Genomic DNA, 14,465 nt, shown 5'->3' on the forward strand with positions numbered 1-14,465 from the left:
ATGGTTCTAGATTTGTCGTTTTTACTCAGACTGGTTCTCGTGTTTAACCTTCTATTTTTTCAAAGTTCTAGCAACATTAATTAAATCTCTGTTTCTCTGTTCACTGTTTTAACGTTTTGTGAGATTTGTTTACGCACAGATTTCACTGCTCACTCATTTCTCCACTTAATGATAAAAGAACTTCGCTGGACTTTTACACCGAGTTAGAAACAGGCGATGCTGCCTACCTAGGCCGCCTAATCCGAGTGCAATAGCAGAGTGTGACGAATTTCCTCATCGTACACCTGGACGTGTGTGAAGGGGTTTAAATTGTGCTTAATGACCTCTGACATCACACAGATCGAGGTCAGGAGAGTGGGATGAAAGTGAGTCGATTCCACCCATCATCCATCTGCACACACTCCATCCTGAACCTGTGTGTACGCTCACACACTTCACCAGCTTCACCAACTTCAATAAACACTCCAACAATTCCACCATAATCTCCATCACAGCAGAATAATCGCTCCATCAGCTGCGTCTGTGTTTCAGAATCGTTCTCTCTCTCTCTCTCTCTCGCTCTCTCTCTCCCTCTCTCTCTCGCTCTCTCCCTCTCTCTCTCTCTCTAGCTCTCTCTCTCCCTCTCTCTCTCTGTCTCTCTCTCTCCCTCTCTCTCTAGCTCTCTCCCTCTCTCTCTCCCTCTCTCTCTCTGTCTCTCTCTCTCCCTCTCTCTCTAGCTCTCTCCCTCTCTCTCTAGCTCTCTCCCTCTCTCTCTCTCTCTCTAGCTCTCTCTCTCTCTCTCACTCTCTCTTGCTCTCTCTCTCTCTCACTCTCTCTCTCGCTCACTAGCTCTCTCTCTCTCTCCCTCTCCCTCGCTCTCTCCCTCTCTCTCTCGCGCTCTCTCGCACTCTCTCCCTCTCCCTCTCTCTCTCTCTCTCTCTCACTCACAGACTCATATAAATAAATAAAGAAAGAAATTCACAGCTGTGACTAAAATAAAACGTGGAACATGAACCCTGCTCCCTCGGCTCGGCTCCGGCATGATGCGGAGGTCGGAAAGTCGGAGAATAACCTTTAAAAAGAAAAGCAGAAGATTCTCCAGAGTCCCTGCAGGAGCTCGGCGTTCTTCCCTCACATATTCTCATTTATTTATCAGAAAACTAGCAGCTGTGAAGCCTGAGCCAAAAATCATCAAGTGTTCATGAGCCAATCTTACTTTCCACTTGACTTCCGAGATTCCAGGATTCAACTTCCGTCTGAATCAAAAGCAAAGCTTCTGGGAGTCGCGATGACCTGAAACAGCTCACTCACAGGGACGTGTACAGCAGATACCGATCTTAATAAACCGATCTTAATAAACCGATCTTAATAAACCGATCTTAATAAGGAGATGTTTATGTAACGTGTATGGAAGGAGTCTCCAGTGTCAGCGCTTTGTAACAGTCAGAGGTAAAGCTGTAACTGTAAGTTCTCTGACATCTTCAGGACAGAGGAGTTTACGCTTCTTTACGGTTTCTCAGTAACACGACAAGCTGCGTTTTTTTTAAAAATCTTATTAACTTCAAGAAAGAGATAAAAGAGTATTTTACTGTAACACACACACACACACACACAGAGTGTTTAGTTAGAATTAGATTTAATTAGCACTGTTTTTAAACACTAGAGAATCAGCTGTAAACGATTCAGAAATGATTCATTCTGTTGAAATGGCTCTTTTTTAAAGTGAATCTTTCAATCGATTCACAAGCACGACAAATTGAAAGGCAGTTATAATATAATTTATAATATAATTTATAATCATTTCTATCTTTTGTATCCAAAGAAACAAACAATATTGATGAGCTAAAATCGTAAATGTTACTTAATCATGTTTCAATTCACTCTAAAAAAAAGACAATTCAAAAGAATCGAATCATTAACATGATTCATAATACAATCCAAATTACTGCAACTTTCTCAGCATGATGTATCTCTTCAATTCATAATTTTGAAAAGTTCCATCAATTTATGAAAACAAGTTACTTATCAATTATTTAAAACATCGTGTCGCTGTAAGTTGAATAAAACTGGAAGGAGGTTCCACAGGGTTCTATCCTCGGACCTCTGGCGAGTTCTTCCAGAGATATAAACTTTAAACCAGCATCGTGTTCATAATCGATCAAAGTCAACTAAGGACACAAAAGACTTCTTAAACGCAGGCAAGGCTGGACTGCGTGAAATCTTTTCCGACTGGTCGATAAAAACACGAGCGTGATATTGACTTCTCTCCAGAGCACAGAGATAAATCATTATCAGAGTAAGAGACGAGAGACGCTGCAAAGATATTTACCAGGTTAGAAAGTCAGGAACTGTTCAGAAGATCAAGAACAAGATCCTGTTCCTGAATGTGGAACGTCCTTCAGACTTTACGGAGGAAATCTGAGGAACATCACGAAGGACCAGTTTCCAAAATAAGAGGAGAACAGAGCAGTGAACAGGAACGTGAGGAGAAGCGAGAGCGCTAGCGCTTTATTAACGTTATACAACATTAATTAACAAACTTTACCACATCAGTAACATTACCAAAGTAATTAACACTTTCATTAATTAATAAACGACTTGAACATCACTTTAATTAATATTCATAATTAATTCTAATTCAGACCTCAGGCTGAAACGCGAGTTTTTATATTTACAGACCAGAGTTCAGGAACTTATCGACATTTTCATTATATATTTACATTATTATATCAACATAGTGTCATTTAATTTATGCTAATTTATGCACATTTTTGTCATGGATTGAATAAATAGTCAATGAAACACTTCAGCTTGCTTTGTTAACATTATTTACATTTTATTAATACTAAAGTTTCTTATGTGATCATGTTAATTAATGCAGTAAATAATTTTAATGAAACTGTTATCTAAAAATGTTTAAAAATAAATAAATGGAAGCCTGTGAAATAAAAAACTCTGTATGTTGTTTCTTTAATGTAAGATAAATATAATGTTGTTTTTTTATTACTTCTTGTTTATCGTATTTTATCTCCAGCCAAAATTTATATCTTATTATATTATATTATTTATGTCTTATTATATATATATATATATTATATGATGATAAAAAAATAAATAAATAAAGGAGAGAAAACACACACACTTACCCACACCGTGAATTTCTCTGAAAAAGTTTTTTTTATTAATTTTTTCGGCACACACTAATTTTTTTTTCAGTCAGAAAAAAATGTATAAAAAAAATGTCAATAGTGTAAGCAACAAGAACAATTCAGACAATTTTTAATTTTTTTTTATCCTCTGAATTTGTTAATTAATTTATCTTTTTTTTTTTTTTTAAAAAAAAGAAACAATAAAGAAATTGAGACATACGAATCACAGAAATAAATTATACTGAGATCTCAGCGCAATTCAAGGCACGTGTGGCATATAAGGGGCACACACACACACATACACACACACACGCGCGCACACACACACACACACACACACACATACACACACACACACACACATAATTGAAGTGAATGAATTAATTAAAGCATTATGTTACAGCCATAAATACAAAACGTCTTCTTACATAACGCCTGAGAGAATTACTGCCAATAAACCAGAGCAAAAGACACACACACTTACACACACACGCACACACACACACACACACACACACATACACACACACACGCACACACACACACACACACACACACACACATACACACACACACACACACAGGCTTTTAGAAAACACATTAATATACAATAATATACACAGAAACAAATGTTCAGAAAATAAATTTGTCCTGAAAAAATCGGCACTTTTCTATAAATACATCAACGTTTTGATTTATTTGTTGGTCAATAATCGATTGTACGAAACACTGTGATCTTTAAAAAATAAACACTTTTTACACAGCGCACAACACAGTGTCAATCTGTGTCTAATCTAAACCTCACTATCCAATGAGTAAACAGACACCATGTAATGACGTCCAAAACTCCTGAATCAGCTGAATGAAAAAACACCGATAAACATTACGCAATCGGATGTGGGCGTGTCCTAATGAACAGCGTAGAAATAACCATGACCCTTTACTCGTTAGATGACTGATGTCTAGTTTGATTTTTATCGCCATTACCTTTTTATTCTGGTCTAATCTGGTTTGATCTGATCTGGTCTAATCTGGATTGAGTTTGTTTTTGATCAGGTATTTAGTCTGGTCTGGACTGCTGTAATGTATTTTAGTTTGAGTTTTGTATAGTCTCTAAGATAATTCATTTTTGATCAGATATAGTCTGGTCTAATCTGGTTTGGTCTAATCTGCTTTCATCTGATCTGGTCTAAACTGGTATGGTTTCATCTTGTCTAATCTGGTTTGATCTGATCTGGTTTTGTTTCATGTAGTTTGGTCTGATCTGGTCTAATCTTGTTTGAGCTAATCTGGTTTAACCAGGTTTAGTCTAATCTGGTTTGGTCTGATCTGGTCTAATCTGGTTTGGTCTGATCTGGCTAAAGTTGTTTTTTCTGATCTGGTCTAATCATTGATATTTTCTGCTCTAGCATAAAGTCTGATCTTTTAATGTTTAAATGCATTTATAATTTGGTATGATCTAATCTAATCTCTGGTCTAATGTTTTCCTGATCTAATATCATCTGCAGATCTGTGTGAAAAATCTTTACCTGAGTTTGAATTAAAGGTCAAAGGTCAAACAAAATGGCTTTAGATCCTCATTTTTACTGTCTCTCTCAGGCAGACCGACACACACACACACACACACACACACACACACACACACACGATTTGCGGCAGTCACAGTGTTGAAAGTGTGTAAGTTTTTGTGTGTGTGTGTAAATAAAAAAAATTTCAGATTTGTGATAAAAATACTGCTTGCTTTTCAGAATGATATTTATTTCCTGGAGAACCCACACACACACACACGCACACACGCACACACACACACACACACACGCACACACACACACACGCACACACACACACAGCCATTGTGCATAATGCAGGGATAAATCTGGGACAGCTTCCGCCCCCGGTGTGACTCCTGATAGCTTTCCTATTCAAATCATCTGCTCATTTACATATTTACATATCTGACTTCTGATTGGCTGCTCGAGTGTTGGTCTGCGAGCTGACTGAATATTCATATTGTGTTAAAAGAGAGAGCTTAAGACTTTATAGTTTAGAGATACGAACTAAACCAATGTGACTAATTTGTGTTGATCTTGTCCGATCATCTCTGATCTGATCTAGTGTAATGTAATCCAGTCTGATCTGATGATTTGATGTGTCCAGATCTGGTCTATTCTTTGGTTTATTATATTTCAATTTCTGATCTAAACTGGATTGATCTAATCAGGTCTGATCAGGTCTAATCTGGTTTGATCTGTCCTTGTCTAATTTGGTTCAGTGTGATCTGTCCAAACATATCTAATCTATTTTGAGCTGATCACATCTGATCTAGTGTAATGTGTTACGCTCTTCCAAGCTGGTTTGGCATTACCTTGTTTTTTTCTGATCTGGTCTTGGTATGATCTAATCTAATCTCTGGTCTGATGTTTCCTCATCTAATTAGGTGTAATCTGGTTTGATCTAGTCAATTCTCCTCTGATCTGTTTTGATCTGATCTTTTATTATTCTAGTTTAACGTGTTGGCCTGGTCTGTGCTGATGTGATATGGTCTGATCTCATTTGATTTCTGATCTGGATCAATGTTTTCTGAGCAAATCAGATATGGTCTTGAGCAAGTCAGGTGCTCTAGTTTGGATCATGTGCAATCTTGTCTGATTCAAGTTTCCTCAATCTGATTTGATATAATCAGGTCAAATTTTTTTGATCCAATCTAATCCGATCTGCTCTCTGTTAGTGTAGTTTGTGTAATAGTGTACATCTGGACACTGATCTGTTTCTATGTGATCATTTAAAGTATTGCTTTTGTCTAATCTGGTTTAATTGGGTCTAACTGGATTAGGTCTAATCTAAAACTGGTCTGGTTTGATCTTGTCTAATCAGATTTGACATCATGGTAACTTTTCTGATCCAGTGTTATGTGTCTAATCTGAGTAGTTTGGCTTGGTCCAAGCTTTGGTGATCAGATTTGGTCTGATCTGGTTTCAGATTAGATCAAGTCTTTCCCCTGTAAACCTCTGCCTCGTCACTCCCTTCGCTCACTCCCTCAGTCTCAGAGTTTGGTCTCGGGTCCTCTTGCTGTCAGAACGGGGAACGAGCCGCGTATCCTAGCAACCTCCGCTGCACACAGGTGACCAAACACTTTATTATACCAGTCGGGAGAGCGCCCCCTGTAGGACACACACACACACACACACACACACACACACACACACACACACAGAAAGAGAGCAAGTGTTAAATCTGTAGTTGTGTATTACCATATGTTTGTATGGTTGTATGTGTGTGTGTGTGTGTGTGTGTGTGTGTGTGTGTGTGTGTATGTTTTACCGTAGATCCGCTCTGCAGTAATGTGTTAGTCGGCTCCGCCCCTTTCCGCATGGCTCAATCATAATACGTGATGTCAGAAGCACCGCTCTAAGCCCCGCCTCCAGCTGCACGCTGCCGTGATCGACAGACGAGGAGATGAGAACACACACACCGCGAGGGAGATCTGTACACCAACGCCTGACACACACACACACACACACCAATGAAAAAAGAACAGCACTGTATAAACACACAACCATAAAGCATGCATTCTGTGTGTGTGTGTGTGTGTGTGTGTGTGTGTGTGCGCATATGTACCGGAGCACTACGAAGTCTCGGCGTGGGTGAGGCGCCATGCTGTCGGTGATGTAATGAAACACCTCGGTGTTGTTCTCCAGACTCTCCATCACGCGGCTGTGCAGCAGATCCTCATCCCACAGGTGGCGCTCTCTCAGCACACGGTGCAAAACCACTGTGGGTGGAGCCTCGATCTCCACGGAAACACGCCACAGGCGAATCGGGTGCCCATCTCCAACCTGCAATTGACCAATCACGATGCAGAGGAAGAGGAATAAACAGGTAATAAAAACAGGTAATAAGGAAAGTTATTCTCTAAAGCTAGAAGTTTAGCAGCAAAATCACGACCGACCGACTCCCTGACCGACTCCCTGACTGACTCCCTGACCGACTCCCTGACCGACCGACTTCCTGACCGACTCCCTGACCGACTCCCTGACCGACTCCCTGACTGACTCCCTGACTGACTCCCTGACCGACTCCCTGACTGACTCCCTGACCGACCGACTCCCTGACCAACTCCCTGACTGACTGATTCCCTGATCGACTCCCTGACTGACTGATTCCCTGACTGACTGATTCCCTGATCGACTCCCTGACTGACTGATTCCCTGACCGACTGACTCCCTGACCGACTCCCTGACCGACTGACTCCCTGACCGACTCCCTGACCGACTGATTCCCTGAGTGACTGACTCCCTGACTGACTGATTCCCTGACCGACTCCCTGACCGACCGACTCCCTGACCGACCGACTCCCTGACCAACTGATTCCCTGACCGACTGATTCCCTGACCGACCGATTCCCTGACCAACTGATTCCCTGACCGACTGACTCCCTGACCAACTGATTCCTTGACCGACTGATTCCCTGAGTGACCGACTCCCTGAGTGACCGACTCCCTGACTGACTGATTCCCTGAGCGACTCCCTGACTGACTGATTCCCTGACCGACTGATTCCCTGAGTGACCGACTCCCTGAGTGACCGACTCCCTGACTGACTGATTCCCTGACCGACTCCCTGATCTACTGACTGTCTCCCTGACTGACTGATTCCCTGAGCGACCGACTCCCTGACCAACTGATTCCTGACCGACTGATTCCCTGAGTGACCGACTCCCTGAGTGACTGATTCCCGAACCGACTGATTCCCTGAGTGACCGACTCCCTGACTGACTGATTCCCTGAGCGACTCCCTGACTGACTGATTCCCTGAGCGACTCCCTGACCGACTGATTCCCTGACCGACTCCCTGACTGACTGATTCCCTGACTGACTCCCTGACTGACTCCCTGACTGACTGACTCCCTGACCGACTCCCTGATCTACTGACTGTCTCCCTGACTGACTGATTCCCTGAGCGACTGATTCCCTGACTGACTGTCTCCCTGACTGACTGATTCCCTGAGCGACCGACTCCCTGACTGACTCCCTGACCGACTGATTCCCTGAGCGACTGATTCCCTGACCGACTGATTCCCTGAGCGACTGATTCCCTGACCGACTGATTCCCTGATTGACTAGTGTCCCCTAGCTTCCGTTGTTTTCTTACCTTCTCTGCTCCCTAGTTTTCACAGTTATCTCCCCAGTGTCCCCTAGTTTCCAGTGTTTTTAGGTTACACTTGGTGCACTAGTCTGACCCAGTATTTGGGACAGCATCTTGTATAAGCAGGTTCATAGAACAGACTGACTGGACAAAATCAGGACTCTGTGTGTGTGTGTGTGTGTGTGTGTGTGTACCTTCTTGTAGGCGAGCTCAGTGTGTGGAGGTCCCGCTGCGCTGTGCCACCCCTTGCCCTTCTCGGCTGTATCTCTCAGTAAACACTGCAAGTTGTCCTCCAGGTAGACGCGATAGTCCACCTTCTCTCCTCGTTTGTTCACTCCGAGCGCGTGCAGAGGCAGCGGCTGAGCGTCCGCTAACACGTACGAGCTACACGCCTGCAGCATCATCTCCTGAGGAATCTGACACACACCAGTTAGACAATTAGAGAACCCCAGTTCTAGAATAATCTCTAAATTAGAGGTTTTAAATGAAGGCTATTTCATGTGACTGGGCCTTTACTCTGTGTGTGTGTGTGTGTGTGTGTGTGTGTATACCTGAAACAGCTTTTTACACTCTGTGATCATGTGACTCAGGCACTCAGTGGCCGCCATGTTCTCACTCAGGTCCTTGTGGTCTGGTTTGGCTCTGCCCCGTTTGCTAATCAGCCTATCAGCACAGAGTAAACAAACAAATACATAAACAATAAAAACATTGCTGCTGTACGAATAAATTATTCACACTGAGTGTATTTAAATTACTGTGAGGTTACGTGAGGTCACAGAGCACCTAAATGCTGTAACACACACACACACACAAAGCCAGGAAATAAACCAACAACATTAATTATTTATTGTAAGTATTTATTTATTTTACAAGTACAGCTCACTGTGTGTGTGTGTGTGTGTGTTTGTGTGTGTACTGATGAATACTGATGAGGTCGAGTCACTTGCTGTCTCTGGTGTTGTGAGTTACACACTCTCCTCGTACTGGCTGCATTAATATCAGCTTCATTTTATTCAGTTACATCAAGTGAAATGATTATCTCACACACACACACACACACACACACACAGACACACACCTGTGTGAAGCCGCGTCTCGTTTGGAGGTGTTGAGGTGCAGGATGGAGGGAGCGAGACACACAGCGAGTGTGTGTGCCGTCATCTGGTTCTCCTCCGCCGTGCTGATGTCACTGAGGAAGTAGAGCAGCGTCTGCAGAACCTCCCGGTTCTCATCGGGCAGGAGGAACACGGCACACTGCACCGCCTGGAACCTCTGCTGCTGAGGGACGACTGCACGCACACACACACACGCGCACACACACACACACACACACACACACACACACACATACACACACGTACACACACGCACACATACACACACACACACCCACACACACGCACACACACGCACACACACACACGCACACACACGCACACACGCACACGCACACACGCACACACACACACACACACACGCGCACACACACACACCCACACACACACACACACACGCACACACACACACACACGTACACAGTTAGCCCCGGATACACCAGGTTTTTTTTGTTACAGATTTGCAGAGATTGTTTGTTTGTGTGCGCGTGTGTGTGTGTGTGTGTGCGCGTGTGTGAGTGAGTGTGTGTGTGTGTGTGTGTGTGTGTGTGTGTAAGCAGGACACTCACACTGGTAGATGTGCAGGAAGGTTTGTGTGAGTTTGGAGGTGAGGATGGGTTCTGGTAGATCTCTGAAGTACTGCTTCAGCAGGTCAGCAACGTCGTAAGCTGATTGGCCCTGATAGGTCACATGATCTGGGGAATTATCGTTCAGCTGCCTGAGGGCCTGGATGCGGGATTTCACTCCGGACTTCCGGAAAATTCCCACCTATATACGGAGAGAGAAAGATGGAATTAAGAGAATGATGGAATGAAACACTGCGAGGAGGCGGGGCTTCCTGCTGTCAGTCACATGATTGGTCCACTGGTGATGTGCACTTGAGATGAACATTATGATTACTTTACTAGCTAAGCTAAGCTAACCCCATATCTATCCATCTCTGTGTAGCTAGTTACCTAGTTCACTATGTTAGCTATATAAACAAGAAAAAACACTAAAATGGTGGACGGTTCGGTTCTAGAATTCCCTGCGTGGCTCTAAAATCCTTAGCGAATTCTGAATTACGGTGAATTCTTGTCGGGTCTTTAAGATTCTCACTGTGATTAGAATTCTCTCAATTTCACTGCAGCTCTCGAATTCTAACCTCGGTTCTAGAACTGTCACTGGCTTTCTAGAGTTCTTGTTGCAACTTTACATTTCTGTATGTGATAAGATCATTCTTAGTGTGGTTCTAGTGTTCTCAGCGTGGTTCTAGTGTTCCCAGCGTGGTTCTAGTGTTCTCAGCGTGGTTCTAGTGTTCCCAGCGTGGTTCTAGTGTTCTCAGCGTGGTTCTAGTGTTCCCAGCGTGGTTCTAGTGTTCCCAGCGTGGTTCTAGTGTTCCCAGCGTGGTTCTAGTGTTCCCAGCGTGGTTCTAGTGTTCTCAGTGTGGTTCTTCAATTCTTGGTGTGGTTCTGGGATTGTTGATGTGATTACAAATTTCAGTGGGGGTTCTGTATGTTCCACTGGGGTTCTAGAAATCTCATGCAGCTATAGAACTCTGTCTGTGTGTTTGTGTGTGTGTGTGTGTTTGTGTGTGTGTGTGTGCAGCTGTGTGTTTGTGTGTGTGTGTGTGCGTGTTTGTGTGTGTGTCTGTGTGTGTGCAGCTGTGTGTTTGTGTGTGTGCATGTGTGTGTGTGTGTGTGTGTCTGTGTGTGTGTCTGTGTGTGTGTTTGTGTGTGTGTGGGTGTTTGTGTGTGTGTCTGTGTGTGTTTGTGTGTGTGTCTGTGTGTGTGTTTGTGTGTGTGTGTGTCTGTGTGTGTGTTTGTGTGTGTTTGTGTGTGTGTCTGTGTGTGTGTTTGTGTGTGTGTGTCTGTGTGTTTGTGTGTGTGTCTGTGTGTGTGTTTGTGTGTGTGTGTGTCTGTGTGTGTGTTTGTGTGTGTGTCTGTGTGTGCATGTGTGTGTGTGTGCATGTGTGTGTGTTTGTGTGTGTGCATGTGTGTCTGTGTGTGTGTGTGTGTGTTTGTCTGTGTGTGTGTGTGTTTGTGTGTGTATGTGTGTTTGTGTGTGTGTTTGTGTGTGTGTTTGTGTGTGTTTTTGCGTGTGTGTGTGCATGTGTGTCTGTATGTGTGTACCTTCTCGAGACACTGGCTCCGTAGGTACCTCATGGCCTGCTGTATGCTCTGGGGGAGGGGCTGACCGCTGCGCTGGACGTTTACGATTGGTGGAACCCCAAACACTCGCTTGTCTTTGTAATCAGGAACTTTAGAACGTTTCATGAACTTCGGCACCGTCCTGTCCAATCACAACGCACAACACAGACACGTACGGGCCAATCAGAGCACAGCGCAGAGAACAAACATCAACAAACAATCAAGTACACCTTAAAATAAAATTAAATTAAACAAAATACAAATAAAATCACAAATGGAAAAAGAAAAGAGACAGAAAAAATAAAATAAAATAAAACAGGAAATGCAAAAAGAAGCAAGAAAAAAGGAAGCAATAAAAGAGACAAAATAAAGAACAAAAGAATGAAAATGAAAGAAAGAATTGAAGGGGAAAAAAGAATGGAACTGAAAGTAACTCTGGAAATTTCAAAGAGTGTGTGTATGTGTGTGTGTGTGAGAGAGAGTGTGTGTGTGTGTGTGAGAGAGTGTGTGTGTGTGTGTGTGTGTGTGTGTTCTGTGAGAAAATAACAGAAGATAATGGTTCTTTTGTGAGTGACACTAAGTGAATTTATTGAATCTATCACACACACACACACACACTCACACAAACACTCTCTCTCTCTCTCTCTCTCTCTCACACACACACACACACTCACTCACACGCACACACACACACACACTCACTCACACGCACACACACACACACACACACACAGCTGTGCTTTTATCTTGAAGACACTGAACCAAATATGCGTTATAATTCTCCATTTGTCACATGAAATGTGTCATGATCAAGAGCTCAAATGACTCATGTGTGTGTGAGTGCGTGTGAGTGAATGAGTGTGTGTGTGTGTGAGTGAGTGTGTGTGAGTGCGTGTGTGTGTGTGAGTGAATGAGTGTGTGTGTGTGTGTGTGTACCAGCCCCGGCCGTGCTTGCCCGTGTCGCAGTGTTTCTCCAGAATGGCCGTGAGTCTCAGCAGGCTGTATTTCTGCAGCAGGTTCAGCTGCGCCGCTGACTGGCGGTTAATCTCCTGTGACGCTGATGTCACGCTCGGGCGATGAGAATTCTGAAAACTGTGCCATCGCAGCTTCCTGTGAAGAAAGTTTAAAGTGAAGAAAATTTAAGATAAAAAAGGGAAAAGTAACACGCTGGTCTTCAGCAGCTTCGTTAATTCTGCTAATGCTGCTACTAGCTAGTTAGTCACTGAGGTAAAAAAAAAACTAGCTAGTGGACTAGATCAATTAATGAATTAATCAAGGCTAATTATGCGCATAACGCTAATTGATGTCCATTTTGTTGAACTGTTCTTTTTAAAATGATCAGCGGTGTTCCTCAGGGTTCGGCTCTAAGCTTACGTTTACGACAAAAAAAAAATATTTTGATTTAAGTTAAAGGATGAGCTAACGGTACTTCAGCTCTGTTCTGACAAACTACTCGTATTTCCTTATGTTCCCACATTGTAATTTCCACCTTCCAGAAGAAAGAAATCAATATTTGTAAAAAAAAGAAAAGAAATTAAAAAGTGAAGAAAGGTTAATAAAGGTCATGTTTCATGTATGGTGGTAAATTGTCCCCACCTGCTGGGCCGAGTGAGAGACGCTCCGACTCCCGAATCCCTCCGTTCTCTCAGGTCTCTCTCTCCGTCTCCATCGTTCAGCGAATTTCCGGCGCTTTCGTAATCCGAGCGCTCATCATCCTGAAGCATGCTGGGTAACGTACTTTCTGTCATCGATTCGCTCCCGTCCAGCTGTCGCCCCAGCGAGTTAGACCACTCGTCGATGTTGTCCTGCAGTCCGTGGATGTGCTGCAAAATGGCGTCCAGATGGTCGAACACGTCCTCCGAGCTCTGAACGCAAACTTCCGGAACTTCTGGAGAATCCACAAAGGTGTTCGGGACGTTGTCGTAAACCGAGCTTATCGAATCCACCGAGTTTTGACGTTTCCCCAGTGTGGGTGAAACGAAGTCTTGTGATTCGCTGAGGCAACTGCTGGTGCCGTCCAATGAGAATTCTCCATCCTCGCTTGGCCAGCCAATCCGGTCGCCGCGCTGAGAGAAAGAAGTCGGACAAAGGCTCTCGATGGACAGCGACTTGGGGAAAGTTCCAGGTTTGTGATCCGAAGGAAGATGAACGACCCTCCCCGGTATTCCCAGGTGACTCCTCTGATGTGTCAGTTTGGACCGCTCCCATGCTAACTGGTAGTCCTCCAGATAAAGACACGCCCTCTGAGGCTTGACGTCAGCTGCTGATTGGTCGGCGCCGCTATGCCGCCTCGTACGCGACTTCCATCCCGCATCCACTGCGGCACTGATCCCTTTCGCGGTCCTTTTTGACAAGCTACGTTCTGGACGTAACTCCGCCTCCTGGGGATGAGTTTCCGTGGAAACGCCCTTAGCAACCGCCTCTTTCTGTCGCCGTAGAGACTCCATCCTTCTCAAAAGGAGCCTGGAAGAACGTTTCACTTTTTCTCGGACAGAACGAGGCGCAGAGGAGGAGTCGTCGTCGCCGTCGCATTCTGTGGCCTCTCTATAGGTCGTGACCTCTGGAGAAGTGGTTTCCCGGGCAACGTCCAGGCTCAGGCTGCTGAGGCTGAGGTCAGAGGTCAACGAGGTCACATCACTCAGGACGCTGTCGCTGCTGGCTGATGGCCTCAGGGTCATCATGCCGTCAATGTTGGTCTGGAGGCGGGACCAGGTTTTACTGTCACGCTGAAACGCCCAACGGGAGCTCAGCGCACACGCATCATCCTCCTCGGAATCCTCGCTCTGACCGACACACACACACACACACACACACACACACACACTTCCAATTACAAACTAATAAAGCTCCGTCTAATTGGAACATTATTACTTTTGGAAGAGGTTATTTCCATTCCCTTGAAGTTCCGTAATAAACGCCAGTGTGAGTAATATGATCCAGTTTCTCAA

General features: G+C 44.1%; 1 protein-coding gene across 3 annotated transcripts in view; it reads right to left on the reverse strand.

The window, feature by feature from the left end:
• Window positions 1-3,157: 3,157 nt before the first annotated feature.
• stard8 (StAR-related lipid transfer (START) domain containing 8) overlaps window positions 3,158-14,465 on the reverse strand; it is a 32,363-nt gene continuing 21,055 nt past the window's right edge. For all 3 annotated transcript variants that reach the window (XM_034300689.2, XM_034300688.2, XM_034300690.2), the window contains 10 exons: window positions 13,114-14,300; window positions 12,454-12,627; window positions 11,500-11,659; window positions 9,958-10,156; window positions 9,352-9,562; window positions 8,825-8,936; window positions 8,468-8,689; window positions 6,747-6,964; window positions 6,450-6,626; window positions 3,158-6,289 (listed from right to left, as the gene is read on the reverse strand). In XM_034300689.2, the coding sequence (XP_034156580.2) occupies window positions 6,172-6,289; window positions 6,450-6,626; window positions 6,747-6,964; window positions 8,468-8,689; window positions 8,825-8,936; window positions 9,352-9,562; window positions 9,958-10,156; window positions 11,500-11,659; window positions 12,454-12,627; window positions 13,114-14,300 (2,778 nt within the window). In that variant the 3' untranslated portion in view covers window positions 3,158-6,171. The remainder of the gene's footprint in view (window positions 6,290-6,449; window positions 6,627-6,746; window positions 6,965-8,467; window positions 8,690-8,824; window positions 8,937-9,351; window positions 9,563-9,957; window positions 10,157-11,499; window positions 11,660-12,453; window positions 12,628-13,113; window positions 14,301-14,465) is intronic.

The sequence above is a fragment of the Pangasianodon hypophthalmus genome, chromosome 27 (genome assembly GCF_027358585.1).
Source record: "Pangasianodon hypophthalmus isolate fPanHyp1 chromosome 27, fPanHyp1.pri, whole genome shotgun sequence".
In the NCBI taxonomy this organism is placed as follows: domain Eukaryota; kingdom Metazoa; phylum Chordata; class Actinopteri; order Siluriformes; family Pangasiidae; genus Pangasianodon; species Pangasianodon hypophthalmus.